The 26925-nt window shown below is 49.2% G+C and overlaps 10 protein-coding genes across 10 annotated transcripts; 5 read left to right on the top strand and 5 right to left on the bottom strand.

Annotated features, from left to right (window-relative positions):
* Window positions 1-80: 80 nt before the first annotated feature.
* FPRO_03009 (uncharacterized protein) lies at window positions 81-2318 on the bottom strand (the record flags this gene model as incomplete). Its single annotated transcript, XM_031226827.1, has 2 exons — window positions 81-2127; window positions 2284-2318. 2 exons carry the CDS (start codon window positions 2316-2318, stop codon window positions 81-83), a joined length of 2082 nt encoding a protein of 693 aa, XP_031077324.1.
* A 3316-nt stretch (window positions 2319-5634) lies between these two features.
* Window positions 5635-6858, top strand: FPRO_03010 (putative GPI-anchor transamidase; the record flags this gene model as incomplete). Its single annotated transcript, XM_031226826.1, has 2 exons — window positions 5635-6167; window positions 6216-6858. 2 exons carry the CDS (start codon window positions 5635-5637, stop codon window positions 6856-6858), a joined length of 1176 nt encoding a protein of 391 aa, XP_031077323.1.
* Window positions 6859-7393: 535 nt separating this feature from the next.
* FPRO_03011 (uncharacterized protein) lies at window positions 7394-9804 on the top strand (the record flags this gene model as incomplete). Its single annotated transcript, XM_031226825.1, has 6 exons — window positions 7394-7408; window positions 7527-8318; window positions 8368-8625; window positions 8674-8854; window positions 8905-9561; window positions 9617-9804. 6 exons carry the CDS (start codon window positions 7394-7396, stop codon window positions 9802-9804), a joined length of 2091 nt encoding a protein of 696 aa, XP_031077322.1.
* A 664-nt stretch (window positions 9805-10468) lies between these two features.
* On the top strand, window positions 10469-11788 carry FPRO_03012 (uncharacterized protein; the record flags this gene model as incomplete). Its single annotated transcript, XM_031226824.1, has 2 exons — window positions 10469-10524; window positions 10615-11788. The coding sequence occupies 2 exons, from the start codon at window positions 10469-10471 to the stop codon at window positions 11786-11788; spliced, it is 1230 nt and encodes a 409-aa protein (XP_031077321.1).
* A 940-nt stretch (window positions 11789-12728) lies between these two features.
* FPRO_03013 (uncharacterized protein) lies at window positions 12729-15129 on the bottom strand (the record flags this gene model as incomplete). The annotated part of the gene is made up of 3 exons (XM_031226823.1): window positions 12729-13268; window positions 13321-14909; window positions 15006-15129. The coding sequence occupies 3 exons, from the start codon at window positions 15127-15129 to the stop codon at window positions 12729-12731; spliced, it is 2253 nt and encodes a 750-aa protein (XP_031077320.1).
* A 1278-nt stretch (window positions 15130-16407) lies between these two features.
* On the bottom strand, window positions 16408-17046 carry FPRO_03014 (uncharacterized protein; the record flags this gene model as incomplete). Its single annotated transcript, XM_031226822.1, has 3 exons — window positions 16408-16707; window positions 16767-16816; window positions 16986-17046. The coding sequence occupies 3 exons, from the start codon at window positions 17044-17046 to the stop codon at window positions 16408-16410; spliced, it is 411 nt and encodes a 136-aa protein (XP_031077319.1).
* A 1728-nt stretch (window positions 17047-18774) lies between these two features.
* Window positions 18775-20497, bottom strand: FPRO_03015 (putative AFG1-ATPase family gene; the record flags this gene model as incomplete). The annotated part of the gene is made up of 3 exons (XM_031226821.1): window positions 18775-19630; window positions 19680-20130; window positions 20185-20497. The coding sequence occupies 3 exons, from the start codon at window positions 20495-20497 to the stop codon at window positions 18775-18777; spliced, it is 1620 nt and encodes a 539-aa protein (XP_031077318.1).
* Window positions 20498-21329: 832 nt separating this feature from the next.
* On the bottom strand, window positions 21330-21969 carry FPRO_03016 (uncharacterized protein; the record flags this gene model as incomplete). Its single annotated transcript, XM_031226820.1, has 2 exons — window positions 21330-21662; window positions 21712-21969. The coding sequence occupies 2 exons, from the start codon at window positions 21967-21969 to the stop codon at window positions 21330-21332; spliced, it is 591 nt and encodes a 196-aa protein (XP_031077317.1).
* A 2340-nt stretch (window positions 21970-24309) lies between these two features.
* On the top strand, window positions 24310-25038 carry FPRO_03017 (uncharacterized protein; the record flags this gene model as incomplete). Its single annotated transcript, XM_031226819.1, has 1 exon — window positions 24310-25038. The coding sequence occupies one exon, from the start codon at window positions 24310-24312 to the stop codon at window positions 25036-25038; it is 729 nt and encodes a 242-aa protein (XP_031077316.1).
* A 1063-nt stretch (window positions 25039-26101) lies between these two features.
* On the top strand, window positions 26102-26275 carry FPRO_03018 (uncharacterized protein; the record flags this gene model as incomplete). Its single annotated transcript, XM_031226815.1, has 2 exons — window positions 26102-26149; window positions 26219-26275. 2 exons carry the CDS (start codon window positions 26102-26104, stop codon window positions 26273-26275), a joined length of 105 nt encoding a protein of 34 aa, XP_031077315.1.
* Between the last annotated feature and the right edge of the window lie 650 nt (window positions 26276-26925).

Raw genomic sequence — 26925 nt, 5'->3', positions numbered from 1 at the left:
AGTCCTTGAGAAAAGAGGATATCTGAGTCAGCATCCTGTCAAAGGGACAAGTATAGTAGGGTATCAAAGAGAGTCGAGCGTTAAGCGCGCTCGGTAGTCGTCCAACGTCGTTTTGAAAGACTCATATCGCGGAAACGTTCGGCCTCGCCAGGAGGTCGAGGAAGACCCCACAGTCCGCCCAGACCATCTCCAAGTTGTCCAATATGAAGCTCTTCAGCGGGCTTTTCAAAATCGTGCAAGATATCCGTCTTGATTCTGATAGGGGCTGAGAGAATAGGACCTCGGGGCGTGGCCTTTGGAGTAGTCTCTCCGCTTGGTGGGAACGAGAACGAGCTGAGTGAGGTGATGGCTGCGGGCGGCAAGCTCATAGATAGCGAGTTTGTAGAGTTAAGTTCAAAGCTTGAAGAAAAAGATGATTGCGTAGATGAGTTCGAGGTAGACATGGCAGCAGAAGCTTGGGCTTCTCCCTTGTTGTCCTCCGGAATACCTTTAAAACGGCTGAAGTTAGGCAGCACAGAATCGAAGTCCTCTTTGTCGGAGGCATCATCACTACCGTCATCCATCAGTCTAAGAGACGAAGGCCCAGGTGTCCACAGGCCGAACGAGGATGTGTTAGCGCTCGGAGAGTTGCTCCTTGAGCCTGATTCGCCCGTTGCCGTGGTAAGAGCTGGTCCTCGGTTCAGTGGCCGCTGTGACCCAGAAGTTCGACGTAAAGACGATCCCACACTTGCACTGGCCGAAGCACTACGGCTGCCCATGGGAATGATAGGGTCGGAATAGACAAAAGAACCAATGAGTGGGCCGGGTCCGTCAGTACTGCTGATGCTGGGGTTGCGGCCGCGGATAGCAGCAGGGAAACCATCAGCTGAAGTTGATCGGGATGAGACTGGAGTCGAGGTTGTTGAGCGCAAATGTTCTGTACTTGCAGACATGCGAATATCGTACATCTGATGGGGAGAGACATGGGGTTCTGAGTTTGGCGCTTCATTCGCTGATGCAGCCAGGAGAGTGTCGTAGTCGGCATCTTGTTTTCGAACTGCCATCGTGATGGATGCAATTCCAACATCCATAAGAACGGGCTGATGAGTAATAGCACCGATGAGAGCATTACATCCAGCTCCGTGAGATACAAGAATAACAACAGTCTCTACATCCTCGTCTTCAGAAATCGAGGGGTCATGTGTGTCATTCTGTGAAGTTCCGGCAGCCTGCGTTACCATCTCATCAGGCGCATCAGTCGTAGCGTACCAGTCCACCATCTTCTTTAGACCGCGTCGAAATCTCTTGTGCATGTCTGTCCACTCTTCTCCAAGCTGGCCGCCATCCCCAAAATCCAGTGGAGCTCTCATGGAATCCCATTGGTAATCTACCACAACGCACTCGTCACGCGCGTGGGCCACAAATCCGTCAGGGATCTTTCCGGAACTCGAGATAGCATAGTTTGGCTTTGGGACTGTGTAGCCTTTCTTTTCCATCTGAGTTGCCAGCTGCCCAGTTAGAGCCGCAGCCATAGCCGACCCTGTTGAACCTTCCACTGCAGACCCTGATCTCAAGGGGCCAAGAGAGGGACTGGCGGCAGGAGATCCGTTCCAGAGAGAAGCATTAGAGCCTCTATGAGGCATCGGAGTGGGAGCGGGTGCAGATGTCAATGCACTGTAGTCTTCGCGTCGTAGGAGTTCGGCCTTTGCACTTCCAAGCATGAGGGCGGCACCAGGTGGTGGGGTAATCTGTTCGAAGTACTCGGGAGACAACCATTCTCCGAGAAAGGAATCCAGACGTAATATTGTAGATCGAAAGTGTTTTGGTGGTCCCGTTGCTGAAACGAATATGTCGTTCGGACGGTGAGGCGACTCATGGGGAGTCTGTGCAAGACCAGAGCTGATGCCGATCGATGTTTGAGCGCATCGTAAGAATGGCGAGCTATGAATGACGACCTTGAATCTACGTCGCTTTTTTGTGCCTTTGGCAGTCGTCTCGTACTCGTCTTTCGCTTGTTCGAGAATACTGGAGATTTGGTTGCCGACAGCTCTGGCTTGAAGCCAGCCGCCGTACGTCAGAGGAGGATCATATGGTGTAGGGGACGAAAGATGCCATTTCTTGTCAGCAGCGTCAAGGCGGTTGCCGTGCCTAGAATAGAGGTCAGTCGAGTTCTGTAATCAACATCATGCCTATACTGTCATGCTGTACGCATACGCATACACATACACAGCGCTAGGGCTACGCGATCTGATTGCGACGATGCATCATGATGACAGGGGTCTGGAAAGGTAGCTGAAAACGTACCTGACGACAAAGATGTAGGCCGGCGTACGGCCCATGGTCAAGTCTTCAACAGAGGCGAAATGGAGACAAGCCGTACCAGTGCTGAGACAGCAAATACCTCGACAAGTTGAAGAGAAAGATTTGTCAGTTGTTTCAGTGGAAAGAAGAGTAAGGTTGGATTGAACCGAATAAGAGATGGAGGCCAAGGGGGTAGTCAAATACCCTGGCGCACGTCGCACAGTTAGTTTGGTTATTTTAGATGGAGCTTGTGCAGGCGCCCGCTATAAAGCCGACAGGACTAGTTAGACAGGGCAGTGTAAGTACTGTACCCAGACCCAGGCACGCACCTTCAAAGAAGCCTCCACTACAAAAGTGACCGATTTAGGCTCCCCCGGCGTTTTTGGCGTTTTGCCTCGGGGGGTCGAATTACTCAAATCAGATGAGACGGAAGAGGATAACTCAGCCAAAGACTCATATGCACGCCACGGTCCAGAAGGTCTACCGGTGCACAACGCAGAAGCAGGGAGCTCAACTAGGATCGTTTCTTGTGTGGCTGTTTAGCAGGTGACCAGGGGTAGTTGGTCCCTTGGAGCCGGTCTTGAGGTACCTGGGCTCACCTCAGCGAGTCACCGTCGCACGGCAGAGGTTGACCTGAGGTGAAGGAAGAGACAAAGGCAGGGTCCTTGAGGTGGACGTAACATACACCGTGTCACCCCGGATAGTAGGAGATAAGATGAGGCGGAAGAGAAAAGGAGTATCCGTATGTGGTGTTTCGATTTTGTTAGACATTGGAAATGAAGATAGCATTTGAAAGAAGGAAAAGTCATAGAAGTAGTAAGAAGAGGAGTAGAAGAACACAAAGCCAGGTAATAATGAGGACTACTTTTAGCAACAAGTTTGAGACTTCCAATACTCCAAAGTCGAAACACGACACACACGCGCACACACACACCTTGTCAACCTACCCAGCTAGAGACCTAGACCCAAAGAAAGTGTGCATCCAATGCATTGCATTTGGTCTTCGTGTTGTGTTACGACAAGGATTGCGGGGCAATGTCAGATACTTGCTATTAGGTTGTTAGGTGTGTATAAAAACCATGGAAGCTTTGGAGTTTCATTATCAGCCAGCCTTGCAATCAGGAAGGTAAACAGGTCTACCTTAATCAAGTGTCAAGTGCCCAGTCATGATCGGAGAGTTCTGTCAAAGAGAAATGAAGCCAAACGATAATTGGCATTGATCAGCATTGTCATAATGAATATTGAAAACGATGCTCAGTGCCATACATACCCAAGTTTGGGGGTTCTCCGGAGGAGATGTTGGGGGTTAGACTGTTCTTTTTGGACTGTCACGGTCACGATACATCATTCTATCGTGATTCTCCTCAACCCCAGGTTTCCTCCCCCCAGCTTCTCTCGGTAACAGGTGATGTTTGAGGCTTTTTACCACGCGCTCCATCATTTCGAGCTGATGTTTCCGGCATGTAGTCACGGAACCTCTCGTCATTGGATGTCTTTGGTTCTCGACCTCAGAGCTTCTGAACTGACCCCGTGGCTCTATGCACGATATTATTGCTCAACCTCGGCCAAGACTCACAACCACCGAGTTTACCTTAATTAAGCCGGTCCAACCTTGGTCTGCCTGCAGTGGAAGTACAGTACCATCCATACAGTACAGCTCAAGATCCATGCCCTGTCCATGCCAAGTAGTGGATCACCTACGCCATTCAAAACACGACTCGACGATTTGGAGGAATTCACGCCTGAAATATTCATGTGATCGTACCTTTCCAACTCCGGTGCCGGCCCTCATTCGTCACTTGCGGCTCACTAGAAGCCTTCTGTATTTTCTTTTCAGCCCACCTGACGATAGATACATGGCTTAATTTTATGGAGTCGTTATACACAAGGTCGTTCACCTTTCTCGGTATGCGCCAACGGCTTTGTTCGGCATCTTTGTCAACGTGACCTTTACTGCTTCTCTAGTCGCAGCTTGTCCAGCGAACAACTTGAATGTCCTAGTCGCAACGACCCCAGTCTCAGTTCCATCCATGGTCTATCACATCGTCATGGTGGAGTCCCTGCAGGGTCCTCCATTTTTTCTGTTTGCTCTTCCATGCAGCTACGAGACGCTACTGTAAGTGACTTACTAATTACAGATTGTGCTTTCTCGTTATCGTGTTGAAAATTCGATTCCCATCATGACCATGAAAGCACGAGAAGAGGGGTTTATGGGTCCTGGCTTGTATATCCGCATCAGACTGAAGCGTTTGATTCAGGCTAAGATAGAGATTGCCTGAATCTTGAAAAAAGTTTTCGCACCGGTGCTGGCCAGGCTGAATATGTATGTATGTCTAGTCTGGCTAAGTTGGATAGAATGCTCTTGGTGTATCTTCTCCTCCACAATACAGCAGAGTCAGCATCGTGAACGACACAATCCATACGCCCTGCCCGCCTTCGCTCAACTACAGTACTCTTATGCTCTAACTCAGAACCTTAAGCCCGCAGATTGAGATGGTAGTCCGTAGAACACGGTCCTTCAGCCAAATCGACAGTCAATCCTGTCAGGCATCATTCTCGAGACTAATAATTTCGAGGTTGGCGTATAATCTACAGTGAAATCTCATGGATACTATGCCCTGGTTGTGTTTTTCCTGTACACTCCCTAGCCATGTTGATCTCAAACCATGCCGTGCCACATGTATCTGATCCCATTCTCAGACTCAATATTCCCTAAAACAACACCCATGACACAGTCATTTCCAACATCAGAGCATATCTCACTCGGAGTCGAACCATATCAGATACTCTCATCAAACAAACACGAAGCCAACAGATCCAACCCCAACTGTTTCTCAATCCTGGTTAAGAAACAGGAGAGGTTATCCCCATCTTTGCCAGCTCACCCCAAGATTTTTCTTTCTTGTCGAGATGTACATAGTAACAACTGAGAGGTGAAGTTCCACTGCCTCTTAGGTACCCCGTTCAGATTGGTGACATGCTGTGGGAATTTGTTAGTGCCTCGAATCAGTACAAGCGCCAGGGGCCGTTTTATCGGATCCTACACGCCGAAAACTCCGGGTCCAGATCTGGTAAGACTCCGATTATGTGCTGAACAGTAATCAATCAACTTTAATGTTAGGTGTTCCCTCCTTGGTGACGTTGATCCACAAAGGGATATCCAGTGGATGGAATTCATGATTATCGCCGCTGTACAGATTTGTAAGTCTGAGGGAGCATTTCTTAGCAACCTCAGTTTCATTGACATACAACCAGCGGATATGCCACTTGCTGCATCTGTCTTCTAAACTTCGCTCCTTAATCTACCGCGCTCCCTTGTCAACCAGTTCGCTTCATCATATCGCATCCCCCGCCATGAACCTCTCAATACTTCGATTTCATGCCATCGTGGCAGCGGCCATGTTCGCGACAATCGCTTTCGGCGAGCATACCAGCAACTGGGCCGTTCTTGTCTGCACATCACGATTCTGGTTCAACTACCGCCATCTCGCCAATGTCCTCTCTATGTACCGTACCGTCAAACGCCTGGGTATACCTGACTCCCAGATCATCCTCATGCTTCCCGACGACATGGCCTGCAATCCCCGGAACGCGTTCCCTGGAACCGTCTACAGCAATTCTGACCGCGCTGTTGATCTCTACGGCGACAACATCGAGGTGGACTACCGTGGCTACGAAGTTACTGTCGAGAACTTTATTCGCCTGTTGACGGATCGCGTGGGCGCGGAGATGCCGCGAAGCAAGCGTCTCCTTACCGATGATCGAAGCAATATCTTGGTTTACATGACTGGCCATGGTGGAAACGAATTCCTCAAGTTCCAGGATGCTGAGGAGATTGGCGCATTTGATCTTGCCAACGCTTTTGAGGAGATGTGGGAGAAGAAGAGGTAGGTGGTGGCTTCATTGCTTTCCTGTCAACCACTAACGGTGTTCAGATATCACGAGATCCTCTTCATGATCGACACCTGCCAAGCGAACACCATGTACAGCAGACTTTACTCCCCTAACATCATCGCTACCGGTTCCTCCAAGCTCGATCAGTCCTCATACTCACATCACGCCGACAACGATGTAGGCGTCGCCGTTATCGATCGATACACGTACTACAATCTTGAATTCCTTGAGAATAACGTCAAGGACCTGAACAGCCAGAAGACAGTGGGCGAACTGTTCGACAGCTACGACTTCGGCAAGATCCACTCACATGCTGGAGTGCGCTACGACCTCTTCCCTGGCGGCGAAGAAAACGCCCGTAGCCGTCTGATCACAGACTTCTTCGGCAACATCCAAAACGTTGAGGTTGACCGCAGCGGCAACTTGACTCTCGAGGAGGATCTCCTGGCGCTCAGCAAGAAAATTGCCCTTCTGCAGCAGAAGGAAGCAGAGGCAGCCAAGGAGTCTGTTGGGGAGAAGGTATCTGCAAAGGCACCTGCTAGTGCTCCAACTGAGGCAGCCAGGAAGATCCAAAAAGCTAAGGCATTGACGGATGACAACTGGTGGACAAAGAAGGTCGTTGGTGCGACAGCGCTTGCAGGTTGTGGCCTTCTCTGGGGTTTAGGATCTTTCTTAGAGGGTTGAGGTCAACAATCACGACTATTGTTATTTTTATATATTTATGGCATACCAAGAACATGGAGAACGGCGTCCTTGACGGGATTGATGTATTTTTTTGTTACCATACTCCCTAGGTAGTGATAAGTCGAGCAATCTGCAGACATGGCCACAGACAACCGGTCCTACACAGGGTATATGTTGGCTTAATCAATTTGATACAATTTCAAACATGCGTCAATGGCTTGTTGTTTTTGATACTCTATGAAGATTAGTACTCATAGACTGCTTTAAGCATAGGGAGTTCAACACCTGGCAGCATAAAGGATCTCGTCTGTTTTTTCTTCATGGTGTAGGTATGAAATGTGTACTGCTTCTTAGTCAGCAACTTTTTTGGTATCAACCATTTCATACCTACGAATATCTCATCAAACTCTCAATTCTGCCATGCCACTGTCGAATTAAAATACCAGACTTCCTTCTCACATGATTATCTTATAAGAGGGAAAATTCCCATGTTTTTTGCGGCCGTCCTGTGACACGACCCGTCTCAGCTGCTACAATGGAAAAGTCTAAGGTGAGACTTCAACAAAAGATTCGCTTGACTGCTCGGGCGAGATGCACAGCCATTTTCATATCTCCCCTATTGAGTAGAAAGTTATAAGAGAAGGCTTGCTGACTGTTCTGAAAACAAGACAAGGCCCCTAAAAACAATTCATCTCAAGTCGCGTCCACTGACAACTCATGCTCTGGCATGGTCTTGTGATGCAGAGCTTGCAGTTGCTACAGATGATACTATTTACATATTTCTTCCAGAGTATCCGAGGAGTCGCGGCCCGGACGAAGGAGCGGATGAGGAAGAATTACAGAGCCAGTACACGCTCTCCTATCGTGCCTCAGGCTTGATTCGTCCAGATCCCACAATCAACGCTCAGCTTTGTTCAATTTCCGGTATCAGAGTGGCTGGACCGCCAGCCAACGACGAGAATTGGTTTCCTGGTGTGGGGAATGGGTTAGTGACAGGTTCGGGGGCACCAATCTGCCAGATTGTGAGGTTAGAATGGTCACCAAATGGACTGGGTTGTAATCTTCGACCTATCTTAACAGCACTGTCGACCAGTGGATGTATATACGCGATTGGTGAGCACATTGATCGGCAGTCTGCAATGATAGCAGGCATGCGGGTTCGAAGCTTCAAGGCATGGAAGACACTCTGGGGCCTCGGGGCCCAACTTCCGCTGCCTGACAGCAACGAAGAAGATGGATACCGAAATATGAATGAACGCATCCAGGCCTTCTCGTGGGCCAAAGAAGTGGATACAGGGAGAGGTCTTCTAGCGTACTTCGATGATGCCGAAGAAGTAGCTGTAATGGCGGTGCAACACTTCTCACAGACAAAAGAAGGGGATCCCTCGAGTGAAGAGACGCGATGGGACATCCAAGAAGTTGGCCGGTTTGATGGTAGAGGGAGACATATTAAGGAAGACGTGAGTCATGCTCAACTCGATCGGAGAAGGCTCTAACATCATGAAATAGGCTCTGGATATAACAGATCCCGACTACGTGCCCCATGGGAGTGCCTTTTCTTTGAAATGGAGCCCTTGGTTCAATAGTCAAGGCAAAAGGGTCGCTATCCTGGCATATTTGGCAAAGAATCATGTTGGGTTCCGAAAGATCACTATCCTCGGCAATTGGGAAAGGGGTCACCCTCCACACATCGAAGTCGAGAAGGCGGATATGGCAGCCATTTGCATGTTTCTATCAACGGATGCATATATCGAGTGGGAAGACCTGGTACGTGGTTCATGGCACGTGGAATAGCCGTAGCTAACGTGGCCCGAGATCGTATATGACGATGATAAGCCCGTTGCCAGGGGCGTGGTCGCTGATCCGTTCAATGTGAAGCCGTTTCAGGTTTCGTTTGTTGGCGACGCTGAGGAGTTGGCTGGCGCTCACTATACTTGGGAGTGCTCGACGACGTATCCCAAGGAAGATGAAATAGTCTCATCGAATCCTATTTCCGGTACATGACTCTTACAGGCTTTGCACACAACACATCTAACAGCAACTTAGGACTTCTAATTCACGATCAAGGCATAGGACACACAGGATCAGTTCCATACTACTCAATCGTCAGGTTATCAGCAACATCACGTAATCAAGACTGGTTTCAAACAAACCTTCCGGACTCAGAGGCCTCTGTACCGAAATGGGCGACAAGAATTCGGAAGCAGACAACGCGGCTCGTTGCAAGAGCGGTTGCGCTGGAAGGGCTAGACTCGGATTCAGATGACTCAGAAGACGACCTGATGGATGAAGATACAACACAATTACAAGTTCCCGAATCGAGGTACCGCATCTGGGGTATGGTGCAGTCACCCGGCGGTGGCACAACAGCAGTGCTTGTATCACGATACAGCACTTTGCACCCAGAAAGGCGAGCACTCTGCAAACTAATGTTCTCAAGAAGAGACGAAGAGCGTGGCGAAGATGATGCAGCCACACTATCGAAGCCTTTAACCACTGAAGGTCAGGTTTGGGAGTGGATGTACGGGAATGCCCCTGAAGTGCTTGGGACTACAGCAACCCGCAAGATATCGCCTGAGCTTAACAATTCTCTATTGAGAGAGCAGTTCAGAGATGTTGCTGCTGGTCAACACTGCGTGTTTTGTGATGCGGCATTACGATTGGAGGAGGAGGAGGCAAAATGTGAAAACGGACATTTGTTTGGTAAGTTGTCTATGCAACCTCTCTATGGCCGTTGTTATTGACACAATTTGTGTAGCGCGCTGCGCTTCTACGGGACTGGCGATAATGGCTCCCGATATTTCTCGAATTTGCGCAGTGTGCGAGTTGCGATGTCTGAAAGTCTCAGAGTTGAAGCGTGTTGTCGAGACGCATTTTGGACCAGGGGCAAATGTACAGGCATCAGGGGAGGTTTGTGGTGGATGTGGGGGTAAGTTCGTCGCATGAATGAGTAAATTGGCGCCTGGAGTACAAATAGAACAGCAGAACCGATTTAGTAGCAGATCAATGATATGGATATGGCTCATGGTGCAAGGGATTCCTCTGTATCTTTTCTTTGAGGGTGTTCTTCTTATACACCCATCATATGGGTACGTTGAGAAAAGGCTACCTAAGGATTTAAGTGTTTTTTATAGAAACATAACAACAACCTCTTCATCATTCAACCAATAACACAAAGTTGAGCCAAACCCGTCTGTGAGACACTGCGCGGCAAGGGAGCCAACCATCATCGTCTGCCCCGCATTACCTCGGATTTAGTGTGTGAAGACCCTGGTTCTGTGGTTTAGGTCACTTCCTTTAAGCGCTAGTACTCCATTACAGCACCGTAGGTATCAAATGGATCTCTTAGCAGTCAGGGCAGTGACAGGCAGCTGGAGCTACCTAGGTACCTTACTAACGTTACAGCGCAGGGCATGTACTTCCAACGGCCTTCAATCTGTTATTGTCATCTTCCATTCTCTTTTCCCACACTCAACTCACTTCAGAGACATCCGCATAAATACTTCCTTGTCTTCTTTTTGTTTTCTCACAATCTCTACCTTTCCACCCCTGCCTCTAGTAGCCACAACGCAGATCATTTACTGGCGGCTAGGAGGCTCTCACTTACACCATGTCTGCTTCGCGATCTGGCGCTGCCGTTCCAGCAGTCAGTGCCAACTTCGAAGAGTGAGTATTAGCATGTACTGCTATCGACTTTCAAAGCGATGCTTTCATGTTTCTATCCGATTTTCTCAAGCCTGCTGACTCTGGCATCAGATCTCTCGCTTCCAAGCCCTTTCTCTTCGTTGTCGGCCCAGAGGCCAAGGAGTTCCATGTACACAAGGAACTCATCGGCCGACTATCGCCAGTTCTAAACGCTCTAGTAAACGGGAACATGAGAGAAGCTCGAGAAGGTCGCGTCGTATGGGCAGACCTGGATGTCGACACCTTTGTGCGCTTCGCCAAATTCGCCTACTCTGGTGACTACAGTGAGGCAGAACCTGTTCTTATCCGGGAACCAGAACTAGACACTGAAGACAACCACTCGCCAATCAAATCATATACTCGTGATAGCAATGGCTATGCATCTTCGTCTGCGCAGGACTCAGATGACTCTCGCAGCACCCGCTCGGACTCGGAGGAAATGCGTGACGACAATGATTCTGGTGAAGACGAAGATCTTGACGACGATGATGACTCTTCCGAAGACACTCCAACCGGATACCACAGCCCTGCCGGTGACGGGGCAAGTTCCTCCGAGGCTTCCACTACTGTAGACCGCATGTCAACACGCAATGGCGGTAACCGACCACCGTTCACTTATACCTACACCTATGAATATTGCGAGTGGAAGCTGCCAGCGGCCGTTGGCGAGTTCATACAGAGTTATCAGTCCAACAACGATCAACAAAATGGCATTCTACAGTTGGCTGAAGACAGTGGGCTATCAAGACGCAAACGCAGATGTCCGGATCAAAGTTATATGCTTGACGTAACAACCCCAATAGGAAAGCGGTTTGAAGCAATGAGAAATTTCGCCCGTCCTCCTTACAACTCATCCATGATTCACGGCGGCTCTCCGGCGGTGACTAGTTTGCAGAGCACACAAGAAGGCAAATACTCATATCTGCCTGTCTTCCTCAGCCACGCACGTCTCTACATCCTGGCAGATAAGTATGGTGTTGAAGATCTCCGCCGTCTCTCCATTTGCCGCCTCCATTGTATACTCTATTACTTTTACTTCGACCAATACCATATTCCCGACATCGTGGCCCTCGCGCAGGAACTGTTCGAAAATACCGTGGAGGATGACATTGCACGAGAGATTATAGTGGAGTACTTTGTGTGCTTCATTGAGTACATTCGGGATACTCCAGAAGTCAAAGAGCTACTGCGCAAAGGAGGTGACTTTCCTGTAGCGTTGGTTTCTCGTGTGGCCATGCGCTTGTAAACTGGAGAAGACTTACATGTGGCACTGGACTGAGATGGAAGCGAGGCGTTAGGATTAGGCATGTCAGGGCGTTTAGGATTTGAAAATGATATTTCGGGCTACTTGGCTTTGCTTCTTCGTCCCTCTACAGGAGGAGAAAGGTTTAGGGAAACATCATCGTCGGTTTATGGCAGTCAAATTCGTTCAGGTACGGGATTTACTATCTGACGGACAATTCGATAGAAAAGCCTAAGTTATTAAAACAGTGACTATTCAACACGTGCTATATGTTCCGTAAGAGATGCAAATGCAAAGACGAAAAACGTTACACAATAGGCACAAATAGAGCATGGAAAGGCACACAGGACTAATGGCAGTAAGTCATCGAGGAATAATTTCATTTCCTATCTTTCGTCTCAAGTCTTTAATTCCTAGCTGCTGGTGGCGATATGCTACCAAGCAAGCTCCCTTTCTTCTCTCCATCCAACGACCTTGAACCAGCCGCAGAGGAAGAAGTGATATTCGAAAAGAACAAACGCAAACGTAGATACACATTAGCGACTAGCGCAGCTCCTTCCATCAGAGGAGAAGATCTCGCAGCAAGACATCGTAACCTGTATACACGTCTCCCCTCAAACTAAATGACTAAGATAGCCATTCGCAAAGTCATCCTGACATGAGCGTAAATGGCATGCCATGCCACAATGACGGGTTAACGACCGCCTGAGATATATGAAGTTTATATAAACGTGAACCGAGAAAAGGTGGCTCGAAAGTAGCCACATGAAGAGAAAATAATTGGCCGAGTGAGTGACAAGAAGTTCGAAAGTAATTTAAATCATCCACCAGAAGAGTAACGAAGCGTGAGCAGACCATAATGCTCAAGGTCTCTCCATGGTACCGCAGAACGCCGTTCCTTTTAATACTGTTTCATACAGGACAATCGACGGCTGTAAGCCGCTCAATACGCCTGGCCAGGTACGGGTTTCCTGCTAAGAGAGCCCGATGAAGATGGCCCCGAGCGGGGGTCCTGAGAAGGATTCATAGGGCTGGGTCCAGGGGGGTTATTTCTTCGGTTCATCCCGCTCGGGCTCTGTGAACGGCCACCAGCAGGCCCAGGTGACTGTGAACGAGGTCCAGGACTCATGGGTCTGCCACTAGGCGGTCCACTACGAGGACCGGGTGACTGTGCTCGAGGTCCTGGGCTCATCGGACGTCCTTGAGGCCGGCCGGGAGGTCCCATTGGCGATTGAGGACGACTGCCGTTAGGATTAGGACCAGCAGGTGAGGCAGGTCGAGCTTGACCAAAGTTTCCTTGAGGGGTCATAGGTCGTTGTCCTTGAGATTGATTAGGTCCAGGTCCTCGGGGAGGCCCGCCAGCCTTAACAGGAGGGCCCGGGCGAGGGCCGCCTTGAGCAGGGCGGGGCTTCACAGGACGAGTTGACAAACAGGTTCGAGGAACGACACCCTGTCGAGAACGGTCAAGTCTGATACAAAGAGCCTAGAGAAAAGTTAGATTGGGCTGAGGCGTGAAATGAATTGTATCAACTTACCCAGCCATCATCGTACTCGTGAAGGAGTCGTACAAGATCACCAGCTCTAAGTTCCAATTCATCGTCCATAGTGGGCTTGAAGTCAAGCTGCACGCGGTGAACGGCCGAGTTTGCGGGTCCGCCAGCAGCAGCAATAGCCGCAGCACCTGCAGAAGGACTGTCGGGACCTCCAGAAGGAGCGGAAGAGCCACTGTACTCAGTACCAGCAGGACTAGCGGGAACAGCTGCCATAGGGGCATTTGGAAGAGTCAAGTCAAGTTGCTGCGGGCCTCCAGCCTTGCGAATCGAAGTCTTACGAGCGACCATAGCGGCAACTGCAGTTCCATTGGCGGCGAGGGGTCCCTGGGGAGAAGAAGGTGATTGAGGTGAGACTGGAGCGGTGGCGGCTGGGAGGGCGGCGGCGGCAGCAACAGCAATGGTCGACTTTTCCGACATGGGGCTGGGAGAAGCCCTCAGCGCAGAAGCAGTCTCCTCCTGAACGGGAGATGGAACACGCTCGGCCTGTGTGCCGAAGGGGTTAGCAGGATCGACGCTTTGAGCTGTTGTTGGACGCTCCCAGGCACTGCCTCCCACGGCTCGAGGGGACAAGGGACCAGTAGCAGGTGAAGAAGCTGCAGCTGGTACAGCAAGAGTTAAACCTGCACCTTTGCTTGCGCGTTTCTCCTTTTCAAGGCCGTTCCAGTTGGGAAGGAATTGGGTCACGGGTCGGAGACTAACACGGGGAGCCTTTGCGTCAGTGCGGATAGAGGCAGTTTCAATGGGCTCGGGAGACATAGAACGGCGCACAGCAGCTGCAGCAACCATTGGAGGGCCACCGTTACCAGCCATCGGGCCATGAAGCTTCTCATCATCATTCTCCAGTCTTTCCATCTCGGCCTGCTTTCGGCGTTTAGTGAAGATGAAGTAGACAAGCAAGCCCATGGCGAGTAATCCACCAAGAACACCAAACGCGATTCCTGCCTTGGTTCCTGCACTGGTGCTACCACTAGCTTCTGGCGCAGCACTGGAGCTGGAGCTAGGGAGACTCGAGGCTCCAGACATGTCGGCAACCTCATCGATAGTTGTGGAAGCAGAAGCTGAGCCAGTGGCCTTGGCGAGAATGGATTCGATAGATTGACTGCCAGTGGGATCGCTAATAACGGAGGGAACGCTCGATGGGTCGTGACTAGTGGTAATTTGGGCGCGAGTTCTTGTCGGTTTAGCTGTCGAGCTCTCCTTTGCATCGTCATCTTCGGATTTGCTGCGAGACTTGGCATCCTCGACAGCCTTCTTCTTGGCTGCCTCTTCTGCCTTTTCCTTCTCTTCCTCCGCCTTGTCTTCGGCAGCCTTTTTCTTCGCTGCCTCTTCCTCCTTCTCTGCCTGTTCTTTTGCCTTTTCCTTAGCTTCTTCGGCTTCCTTCTTTTTCTCTTCGGCCTCTTCCTTCTTCTTTTCTTCGGCCTCCTTCTTCGCGTCTCTCTCGTCATCGTCATCATCCTCGTCATCGTCCTTTGATGAGTCCGTTGGTTTAGGCTCGTGGCCTACTGTTTTGTAGCCACCAATCTTCCCTTCGAAAGTAGCTTCCAATGTCTTGAAGACAGTCCTTATTTCTTCTACGATTATGTTAGTTGGTACACAATTCGCCAGTCAAAACTGAAATCGCAATTTGCAAAGATAATTTGGTGTACTCAAGGAAATACAAAACTTACGTGGTTGCCTCTTTTGTACATGGCGCTTTGAGCCGTCCGACGAGACGTCGATCTCATGAGCGATGTTACCAAACCCAAAAAGCCCGTCGGCCCTACGGTGTACTTGCAGATGCCGGAGATGCATGTTTACTGGAGTTTCGGGTGGTTAGGAATGACGGTAGCAAATTCAAATGACGGGATCGCGCGAAGATCACAATTCGAAGTCTGTCGTTTTGGTGGGATATATCGTCGCTTAAGACGAAAATGGCGGGGCTGGTTGTCAAGTCGACTGGAATGAAGGGCGTTGCAATAGAGGGCGGGAATAAAGAATGTGTCCCTTAGGGGTCTCGAGACTGATGTCCTTATACGGGCAGCGGCGGCAATGTCTCAAACGAGAACGGTTGGGGGTGCGTCAGTAACGACGGTGATATGAATTCGCAAGTTCAACTGCTAGTTACAACGTGAGATATGGGTGTTGTTGGACCAGCTGCCAAACCAGAGTTAAATGTTGAAAGGAAGCGGTGGATATGAATATCGCTATGATAAACAAACAGCGCACGGCAGCAGTCTTGCAAAAACGCGCCAGGGGTTGAAACGAATGGACAAACTGAACTCAACACGGCGATAGCCAAAGCAAGGCGACCGTGAAAAGGAACAGTTCTGAAAACGACTGAACGATTTCGAGGTTGAAAGAGTCTGAAAGAATGAATGGTGGTGGAGAGAAGAAAAGACAGCGGGCGGAAGAGGCCATGGACGAGAATATGGTTGTAAGGTGAGGAGGTAGGCTGGTGGAGCACTACCTACCTAGGTAGGTTGCCAAATACAAGGTTACCGAGCAAGGTCCCCGGACTTCCCATTGAATTCCAGGACCTACTAATGTTTGATAGGGCCAACCGAGCCCCCAAGCTAAAAGTAATCCAAGCGGGGAGCAGAGCTGAACCTGGCAGTGACAGGGCTCTGGCCATGTACTTTGAGGTATTCTTCATGCCATGTTCAGTCCCCGGATGGGCCAATTTTATTGAAGTTTCATCTTTGACCGGCTTTACAGGACAAGATGGTACAGTTGAGATTGTCCTCAGTCCTTAGTAGAATGCCGGTTACCTCCATCTGTGAGTTGTTGAACAAACATACACCACACCATACGAAAATGCGCAGATGAGCCTGCATAAAGCTACATCCCAATATGCATTTCACGGTACATCACACGACACTAGATTAGGCATATCGTATTCCAAATTTAACCTGCCACTTGTGCAGCCATCTCAGTCGTGTCACCCGTATCACCACGACCATCGCGACAATGACTACTATCAGGCCCACTAGCGGATGAGACAGGGTCCTGATTCCCACTCATTTTATTCATGAGGCGCCGTGCATTAATGATGATCAGCAGAGAAGCATGCGGCCAAGAAAATCGAGTGATTTATGATTTGCCGAGAGGAGAAGAACCGAGGTGGGAGTCTTCAAGGCTGATCCTTGCCGAGTTGTGAGGACTGAGGAGGTTCACAATAGTAGCCAGGGGTAGCGCGTTGGCGGGTGGGTTAAACATCAGGGGTGGCTTGGGCCACTGACGCCAGGCGTCAGGTACATAAGTCGCATGATTGGTTGGCGCAGACCTGCTGAATCTGTTTAGCCAGGAACCGTTGAGGCGCCGGCCAATCCGTAATGGCTTGTCCAATCGACCCCTGTGCAGCGTGGCTGCTACAGCTCCCAGCTCCAACGTCTTCCAACCCAAATTAGAGAATAGTCCGATTTCATTAAAATTATCCCACACCCACACACACTCTCCTTTTCGTGGATGACGGAGCTAACAACGAATATCGACTGATTCACTCAATAATAATGTTATTACACAGTCTATTGAGTTTGCCTTCAGTAAACTTTTCCATTTTGTCATCGGCTTCCTGCCCTTTAGCAGCTTCCTGTGTTTGTCGAAGCGACAGAACAGAAAATACATCCATACTTAAACATAGGGATCTGTTTACATCTTGGACAACTCACAAATGATCCTGCCAAATGCTTTGATTCGACAATAAGAATCAGTGATATCCTTTTTTGTCATATTTGAATGAGTGGCTCAATTTCTTCAGAATCTAGAGCTATCACTAGCAATTATGCTAATTCCATTGATTCGACTACCCATTTCCACGCTAGGGGAGGAAAGAAAACCCAGGACCTTGATCCTAAATGACAAAAAGACTTAGGTAAATTTGCATAAATTTACTGGTAGGATATCTTTACTGCCTAAGTTTAGGGCACCTTTGCTAAGCTTAGGATACATTTTGCTGAGTTTACTTTGACATCCTATATTAAGGTCCGGTGTTTTCTTGCTCCCCGAGGGCCACGACACCTGAAGAAACAAATTCCTCCTTTGCTTGCACTTTGACCGCTTAACTGACGCATTGACTTTATATGGGTTGAAACAACAGATGGAGACGAGTCTGTGCCTGATCCGTGCTTTTTCAATATATCCGTCCATCCGCTGTAAACGGCCCTTGTCATGCCGAGATGAGAAAGCATTTCGTGCAGCAATCGATTCTCGAAATGATTAGCGAAGTTTGACAAATATGCCTTGCACAGCACTTTTGCACAAAAAGGACGAAATGATTCACAATTTAGACCAGATGGGCATTTTCAAACTCCAAATACAGGGATTTTAATTAATCTTTTAGTTACATCGTAACAACGTCACTGTTTCATGTTCAGCCTCGGTCCCTCTATCTCTGTTGACAAACAAACGATATCGATGTTAGATCCATTGTTGTTGTGGATATGACCTGTTGTTTAGATTTACTTCGAGGCTTTTCCCCAGCTTCAACTACAGGCGCCAGTGTTCCGAAGTCAATGGGACCAAGCTTTCCCTGTGATGCCTCACTGGGTTGCTGGGTATCTAATCAAATTCACAAGGACTCCGTAGAGCGTAAATACTGGCTACCTAGGTAAGTGCCATAAGAGTCATTTCGGCTCTGTTTCGAGATCCTTGGTGTATTGATCACCTGCTGATAACAGTGCTGACTTACCTCTGGTTAAGTGGAATTTCGCATGATATCTTGTTTTCGTCCTTTCTACTCCGTATCGCTACTCAAAATTGTGAGTGTGGCTGGTCAGAGACAATTGATTTTCAGGGATTACGATCCCCAATGGCTGAGACATGACATTCCTGTGTGGCTTTAAATTTGTCTCAGTGTTAATGGGTGGTTCCGTTTGTCCCTTCAACAACTTTGACCTCACAAGGGCCTTAGGTTCTTTGCGGACCATTGATACTGCATTCTCTATAGGAGCGTAACCTGCAAGGGAGGGGAATCTTTGCAATCATCAGTCGAAGCTCGAAGTGGCCTCCTCGACACATCTGTTTTAAGGTGGAATCACACCACCGAGTAAGGTAGTGGATAACTGTACCCTCAATTTATAAGGCGAGTTACCGAAACACTTCCAAGTTGGTCAAGTTACGATTTGCTCATGAATACGCCGTTGAGCTTTCTAAATATGTCATTGAACTCTACCCATTCCACCCGATGAAGATGGGTTCTCAAGCCGCAATGTCCAACATGGGGAGTCACCATAGGAAGCGATAAAAACATTTATCACGTTCCGCGAATTTTCTATCAAGGCATCATCATACATCTCTATATATAGAAAGAAAATATGCTCATGTGTGAATCCAAACTGCTCGGTTCAACGGGCGTCGTCATACAGTTACAAGTACAAGACCAGGCAAACGCTCGCTATGCTGAGTAAATGCCCCGGGTATATAATTCTTCTCCCACGATCCAGCTTCGCCTCTTCCTCTTCACATAGAATCTTCCATCTGACGACTTCTCGCCTTGGTCCAGTTATCTTTATCCAACTTTCCGCCTTGAGCTTCAAGGCCCATTCCCCTTTCTACCCATTCTTTACTCTCCATATGCCGCAGTCGACTTAGCGCACGAGCAAATGCGAATGCCTCCTCAGAACTCGCAAAGAGATTTGAGTCTTTGAGCTTGTCAACGCTATGTACCAGATCATGCTTGGCAGCAGCATCCTCCGCGTGCTCGTGCTTCACCCCCTGTTTCATGAGGCTTTCAGCAATCTCATCTCGGGAGACAAAGAGTTCTGAAAGGGGTTTTTCTGCAGTCAGGACAAGCTTGGCGTTACCCTCATACACAACATCGATGAATGTGATGAAGCGACGCGCGAGATCTCGCTGCTGATGAGTCATTGCGGGAATATCAGTTACAATGAATGCCTCATAAGCCCGAACCAGCTCAATGAAATCAGCGGCAGATTTTGGTTGTCGAATCAATTCGTCAAAGGTGAACCATGCCGCTCGTCCGCTGACTCGAGGAACATAAATCTCACGACCCCAGACCTTTTGCGTCTCGGGTCGAGGTTCAGGCTGTTCAGGATCGCCGAGGAACCGGAACCATTTCTCGGCGTGTGCGTGCGCATGGCTGTCGAGTGACGTGTGGTACACACCAGATGGAGGTCGAGGGATCTTTCGGTAATCGGTTGGCGAATCGAGATTTATGACATGCAAGCGGTTCTTGAGAAGTTCGATGGCGGGGATGAATGACTCCCGCTGGACACCGTTCTTGTACAACTCGTCAGGGTGTCTGTTGGAAGTTGTTACCAGGACTACACCGTTTGCCATGAGAGATTCAAGGAGTCTGTATACAGTCAGCATTGAGCGAGTTTGAGGTGATAAAGTGCACTCACCGTCTCAAAATCATTGCATCTGCTACATCTGTGCACTGGAATTCGTCGAAACAGAGCACATTTGCCTGTTGAGCAATGTCGGCCGCGATATATGGTACCCCGTCAATGTCGTTTCCATGCTCCATTTTGAATCTATGAAGTCGCTTGTGTACATCTTGCATGAAGTTGTTGAAATGAATTCGATTTTTTGACTTGACAGATGGAGGCAGAGTTTCGTATAACAGATCCATCAACATGGTCTTGCCACAACCCACGTCACCATAGAGATACAAGCCCCTCGGAAGATCGTTAGGGATATCCCCAGTAGCCGACCTGCTGCCACCTGCGCCGAAAAGCGAGGAGAATATTGACTTCTTCGTGGGCTTGAGGGATTCGATGCTGGGGTGCTGGACAGGCGGGGCGTCATATTTCTCCAACTCATGATACAAGTTTTGGAAATTCTGTATGATCCCTTCTCTCTTGTCAGTACTGGCTTATGTTCCTGGCTGGATTCCGACATCCTCACCTCTTTGGTGTTCATCGTTTCGCAATTTGCCCGCCTGGACTCTTCTGTCATACTCTGGAATTGGACCTCCGCCGTGTATAGGTTCAGCATCGACTACTGTTGCCATCGACCGCGATCGGTTAAAACATGACGTCGATAAGTTGGCGCCTTGGACCGTGAGGGCTTGTTGTGTCTGTCGGCAATATAAGCCTGTCCTCAAGCCCTGTGGTGTTGCGCTCGTCCGAAGCGTCCTCGCAAATCTACCGCCATCCGCCGATGGCCGTAACAATCGAGGATGGCGAGCAGTGGCACTACACCTCAGTGCGCCGCGCATTCTGATCGCATATATATCGCAAGAATCGAGGCGGCTTCGTTTGCGATCGTTCGTTGGTGAGTTTACGGAATTAAGGTTGTAACATGAGGCAGTTAATCATGGAGGGGAGTTGCGAATCCGGTATTCAAGTGACGATAGTGTGGGCCGGGTTTAGAATTGGTCCCCGGTACTGGTGACCCGAAGGCTGCCGATATTCCCGGAGGTCCTTTCAATTAAGCAGTCTTTTGTCAGCGCCGAGGCTCACTAACAGAGGTTACTTGAGGACTTCCAGCGACCTACCCTAGATGCTCGACTCGCACTTCAAGAGTCAGCTGTTCACAATTTCACATGATGAATCCCCAACACTGCAGACTCACATCTCTAGGTTTAAGCTCTTTGTCAGCTGCTTCTTAATGCTGTAGTCGAGCATAATTATTCATTTGAAGACCGGCCCGGTCACTCTACTCTCAGAGTCTTAGATCAAGATGCCGATTCAACTCCGAAGGCAAGGCATCAGCACAGGTCAGAACCCTTGGAGGTTACGAGATAGTTCCAAACTCCCTGACCACGACCCGGAGAAGCATCTCCGGCCAAGGTAAGTGACTTGATAGTAACGGCAAGTCGCCTTCCAAAACATAGGATTAGAGATTTGAAACCTGGCGGGTAACGGGTTCGAGGTTGTGCATCGGTCGAAAAAGTACTCTGAATGGTCGACAGAAGCTTCGGTATACGAGCTCGCAGGTAATCCAGTAAATAATAGCTTCAAATTACTCCCGCTGTTTTAAACACAGTTCCCAGACGATTTCGTGAATATCATGTCGCATCTCTCCCAACATCCTAAACAACACTCCGCCTAGGCCATAATAACTGCAAGACCAATGACAGCAACCAGACCAGTGAGAGGAGCACCAAGGACACCAGCAGCATTGTCGTCGTTCTTGGACTTTCCGGAGCCGCTGTCGCTATCTGAGTCGGCGTCATCAGCGTCCACCAACTCGCCACCAAATGGCTTCTTGCCTGGGTTGACTCCAGAACTTAGCTCCGATGCACGCTTCTTATAGTCGGAGAGAGTCTTGTTGGAGTCGGCGTTGATGATACCAACCATACCCGAGGCGCATTCTTTGCCCTGGGAGGAGTAGAAAGGCGTAGGATCAGTATCATTGACGGTGACCTTGAATATCTTGTCCTAGAGACATGTTAGAAATCGCAACGAGGCCCGAGGGATCGCAACTTACGGCAGATCCATTGTCAGTGGGAATGAAACCGGAAAAGAAGCCAGTGCCCATATCGAGAGGAGAGCAAGGGTATCGGTAATCGCCAGCAACTACGCTGTGGTTCTTGGGCTCGAAGTGGAACTCAAGGACATCACCCTTCTCAGCCTCAACCTCCTCAGGGTCGAATTTGTCGTCGCTGGTGGCTGTGATTTTGATAGTCTTCGCGCTGGCCAGAGACGCCAAAACGGCTGAGGCGAGCAACGTCTTGAGCGAAGGCATTATCAGTGGGTGGTAGAGCGGTGATGCGTAATGCAAGAGTATAAGCCGGTGAGGATCAATAAGTAAGGCAGGTAGGCAAGTTGGAGTTTATCAGTTTATGAGAAGTTGACCGCTACTAGCAAGCCTGTTAAAAAAGATTCAACGTCAGGCCAAGAGTCGCCTGTTGCCCAGCAGCCCCTAATATCAGGGCAATTTTTCCGTGTTACATACTTCTAACATGGGCCAGCTAATACTCTATTCTGATTGCCTAACAGAGACGCGAAGATCAGGGTTTGACCAAGGGGAGATCAAGGAAATGCAGGGGCTCTCCATCACGAAGGATTCACTGGTTGGTGCGTCGAGGTCGGATATTTGTTCCATCGAGAGCCCTGTTTACTTGTGCAACCCCAGCAACCAGCAACCAGAAGCACGAGGATTGTGGCCTACCCTAGAGCTCTAACGTGCTGCTTGAAATCTGCATGTTCGTCGAAATTGACTTACAATATCCGATCCTTCGAGTCGACAAGGGTTCGGGTTCTAGAACTCTGTTGTAAGATAAGACAAGACTAGTTCAATAGTATCAAGGGAATGTTTCTTCAGCCTCGGACAAGATTTCAGACACATGCCATTAAACAAAGCTGTGGAGCACAGCTGAGACCATCAGTCTAGAACGAGATGAATGCTGCAAACGGCTGAGCGGGTGCATCTATCCTTGTTGCTGATCTCGAAGGGTAACATGGGTTCCATTCACCGCTCGACGCGTGTCGGTTGCGACGTAGCACGCTCATACGACGTGGGTTGCATGCCTCCCTTTGTGCAGCACCAAGGTTAAACGAAGAACAAAGAACGACCTTTAGGTAAGTAAGTACACAACTACATGTGCCCTGCAGGGCAGGCATCGCAGCCTTCTCATGACTCCGGTAACTTTTCAACGTCCGTTAGTGAAACGATGGTATGTGCATTAGTTGGTTGACAATGCAGGCACGCACTATGTCATGAACGAGAACTCTGATCGTTGTATGGCTTAGATATTTTCCCATATCATGAAGCTTGTTTTCACCAAGTAACGGTGTAATGTACTCTATACATAGTCTAGGTTGGTGTACTGACTGACTCAGCTCGTGCCCCATCTCCCGACCACTTCCGGGGTCACGGAATACCGATGCTGAGAACCGGAATGCTCCACAGCGATTCCGGGTCCGAGTGTTCAGCGGTCCGACAAAGAATTTAACCTTCTCCGGTCACTGGGCATTTTTCGGAAGCTATGGCCAAAATTGGCCGTAAACCCGAAGCGAGTGGTCGGGGACTCGGCGTCCTCGGCCGAGAATGACTAGTTCGGACGTCGTAAAGGGACGGATCCATCGACGCCAGTCTAGATCCCGGGAATTTGATGATGGGGCTGAGCCGCATCTTTAACTTTGGCCCAATGTAATAATGAACGGGCTGCTAGATCGACGTTATGATCTGCAAAATAAATTGAGCCCTAAACATGATCGTGATGTCGAGTGACACATGTGTCATCCCCACGGACGCAAACGATATTGGGGTTAATATCAGCGAATAGTCAAGTTGATGCAGGAGTTTCAGTAATAGGAAAGAATCAGCTATTGCGGTATGTCATCAAATTTCCCCAGTATCCCCACATGCATGCTTTACGGCCTGAGGCTGAGCTGCAATGGCAAATCAAGGGGCCTAAGTATGAAGAAACATCGTTTCGCAGCGTGCCTCGCGAGTCTCCTACCACATCTAGAAGAATCAATATTGTGATCCGCAAACAGCTAAGATATATGGTCTGGGTCTCGACCTTGTGTAGACTGGGGCCAAAATTCTCACGTGAAACACGCACGACATGCGACTTTCGATTCAGCATCCAAAAGATCATACAGATAAAGTGGCCAAGAGATCAAGCCACACACTAGCTGCTGTCACCGGCTATTGTACCTGAACAAGGCCACGGAGCCTATGGTGTCTTTGAACGTTTTAGCGGTTCATCCCTAGGGCATGCATGTCATCAATGGAATCTAGAACATCGTATTACTCACTACAATAGAGAACAAAGAGAACAGTGCAGTAGAATGCAGCTTAATGTTCAATAAACAATGGGCTAGAACGTTGAAGAACACAACTGTACACTACCGAATACCCAAGGTGATGCGAGTCTTTGGATGTTCCCAGTCGTCAATGAATTGAACAGTGCCGTGTACTTTCACTTATTCTCCTTTGTTATCAGAGTTTGTCTGTATGCCTAGAATAGCTATTTAGTTACTAAGCGCTGGGCCTTTACCAGCAGCGTGACATAACAGCAAGAGTAGCACGACTGAATACACAACAACACAATCAACGAGACGCATGCTGAATTCCATGACCGATGTATCCCGACGCCGACAACAGCCTCGAAAGAGGTACCTGAGAACCCGAGCCAGTAAAACTTCCCCAGGTCCCCAACACCAGAACACAAATGGAATATTGGGCTCTGGGTCATGGGAGAAGACGAAGATTCTGCCGCGCTTTTCATCATGGTTTCAACCCCATCGACGATACGACCCCAAAGAGTCCTTTTTTCCATTCCCCAAAATTACATTCCTCATTGACCAACCAACAGAAGTCAAGTGTCAGATATGCCATCAGGCGAGCTGTCAGATCAAATCAGACGCAGAGCCGCCTGACGGAAGTACGTTTGGTCTAATGCCATGTGGTCATGCTGCTTGCTTGCAGTGCCTTGAAGGGTGGTTCGAGTATCAGGGCACTTGCCCCTTCTGCCGAGTCGATCTCATCTATCCCGGGTGTGGGCATAGAGTTCCAGCGAGACCCCTGACTAGGGAAGGACTTCACCTGCTACCAAAGACACTACCAGACCAGGGCAGGATCCCGAATTTCTGTGCGCAGTGCCTCAAAGCAGAATTGTTGACGCAAGCAAAAGAAAAACTTAAACCAGCCACGGAAGAGTTTGAAGAAGCCAGACTGCGATTTTACCACACCAAAGCGCCCACTGACGAGGCAATTATGCTGAACAAGAGAGACGAGTTTGAGACAGTGTTCCGAGAGGATGTATACTTCAAGCAACTAAGCACGTGGTTGACAAGCTGGTAGGGTGTCATGATGCAGGGAGTCATGACTCGATCGATGGTAGGTAGGGGTGAGATAGCCTTTGAGATGCAACTAGTACCCGCGGAAATCGCAAAAGTATACGATACTTAGTCCGTAGTGATAGAAATTTCCTCAGCCTGCTCGAGTCAGAAAGTACAGAATATACAGGGATAGACAGTGGCTGAAAGAAGCGGTATTGAGCAACCCAAGCTGCCGCACGTTGGTTACCTGTATCTTAGGCATCATCGGCGAAGCTGCCATGGAACAACGACATTTCTCCCCCATAACCACCTGAATCGCGAATGTGACGTGGATGCTACGTATGCACACGCGTTGAGAAAAAAATTCCCGAGGACTTGCAAGGACGGGCCGACAATTCAGCTGTCTAGGAACCTCATGGTGGTCGATCTGGTGCATAAGCTTGAGTCGGTACTGGGTTTCGCACCTAGTGTCCGTCCGAACTGACTCGACGACCTCTGATTGGGAGCGGCTTTGGTTTTTGATGGCTGTGAAGTGCTTATTCGTTCTGTGATCCGAGGTTGGTGCCTCGGGTGTTTTGCAGAATAGGGAAACTAAATAAAGAGCCGCAGGGAGATATGGAGGGCTGAGTAATTTAGAGATGAGGGAGAATTCAAGGCAGCGCGCGGACAAGAAGGGGAGTCCGAATAGGTAGTTGAAGTGGATCTCCGGCGGGAAGAGGGGCGCAGGGCAGACCCACTTTCAACGGCAGCTCCGTGACCGCGGCGGGCAACAACGGGTCGGGACCATAGAAATCAGTGGAAATCAAGAGTCAAGACAAGATTACAAAGATATTAGTGAATGAGCCATTTCCGTGTTGCCAAAGCTCTATTCACCATTAAAGTCGCCAAGACTGCGTATTTTCGAGTCAATGCTTCTCACGTTTCTTGTTTCTGACCCATACAATTCCGTGCTTGCAGCATTCTCGGCCGGGTCGTCGGAGGATCATACAAGGATGGTAAGAGTATCCCCTTTTCCCTGTAAATGGGTGTGGCCATGACGCAGCTTTGAATGGTTTTTTCTTATAGTCGGTCTGGGAACCGGGTTGATGTCCGGTACACCCGCTACCACGACCGCGGCGCTGGGACTCATGGTTGTAAGTTGCACGGCCTGCTGCAGTCTCCATTGAAACATATAAGTGACACATCATATACGGTGAGAATAGCTAGACGTAAGGACATTAAGCGAGAACAATGTGTATATATTATCATACGAGTTCTAAATATGGTGAAGAAATGACTGCCGAGGCAAGGGTGCGCAATCGGCAAACCGAATTTATGTCGGCTAACAGTACTCCGTAGTTGTAAAGATTATAGACAGTCTACTTTGCAGAAACTTGCCTGACCGAGGGCTTACCAAGAAATCATAGTATAGTTGATCTGATACCTCAGATAGCGGTTTCTGATATTGACTACAGTGGATAATAAAAGTCTGTTGACGACCAAACGGTTCTCGCAATTGCTTGCTTGTTACCAACCTTGGGTTGTGTAAACTGACCAGTTTTGCTATCCCTCAACGGTCGGCATTTGCCGAGGTGGGGACAGGGTCTGGACTTAGGCCCCTCAGCCACATCTCGACGTTGAGTTCCAAACCCTTGGATCAGCCTTGGGGTCTTGTTCCCTGGCGAAGATCGAGATTTAGGGGGGGAGGGGGCTCACCCAAATTTGGGGAATGGCAGGCACATGACGATATCTTCGCCAGCCCAGCCCCAGGTCTGAGTCTATCGCGTTGTGGGTGCAAAACACACTGCGTCATATCGCGACATCGTCTAGTCATTAAGGCACAGCCAACTCAATCATAGCATCCAATCTCAATCAGCAGGTACCTAGTCCGTTGATGAGCGGTGCGTTCTCATGCGCAAATGTCCCTGTC

Source organism: Fusarium proliferatum (genome assembly GCF_900067095.1).
Source record: "Fusarium proliferatum ET1 genome assembly, contig: FPRO_scaffold002, whole genome shotgun sequence".
In the NCBI taxonomy this organism is placed as follows: domain Eukaryota; kingdom Fungi; phylum Ascomycota; class Sordariomycetes; order Hypocreales; family Nectriaceae; genus Fusarium; species Fusarium proliferatum.
The sequence above is the reverse complement of the archived record's forward strand: the minus strand, read 5'-3'. Positions and strand labels throughout refer to the sequence as shown.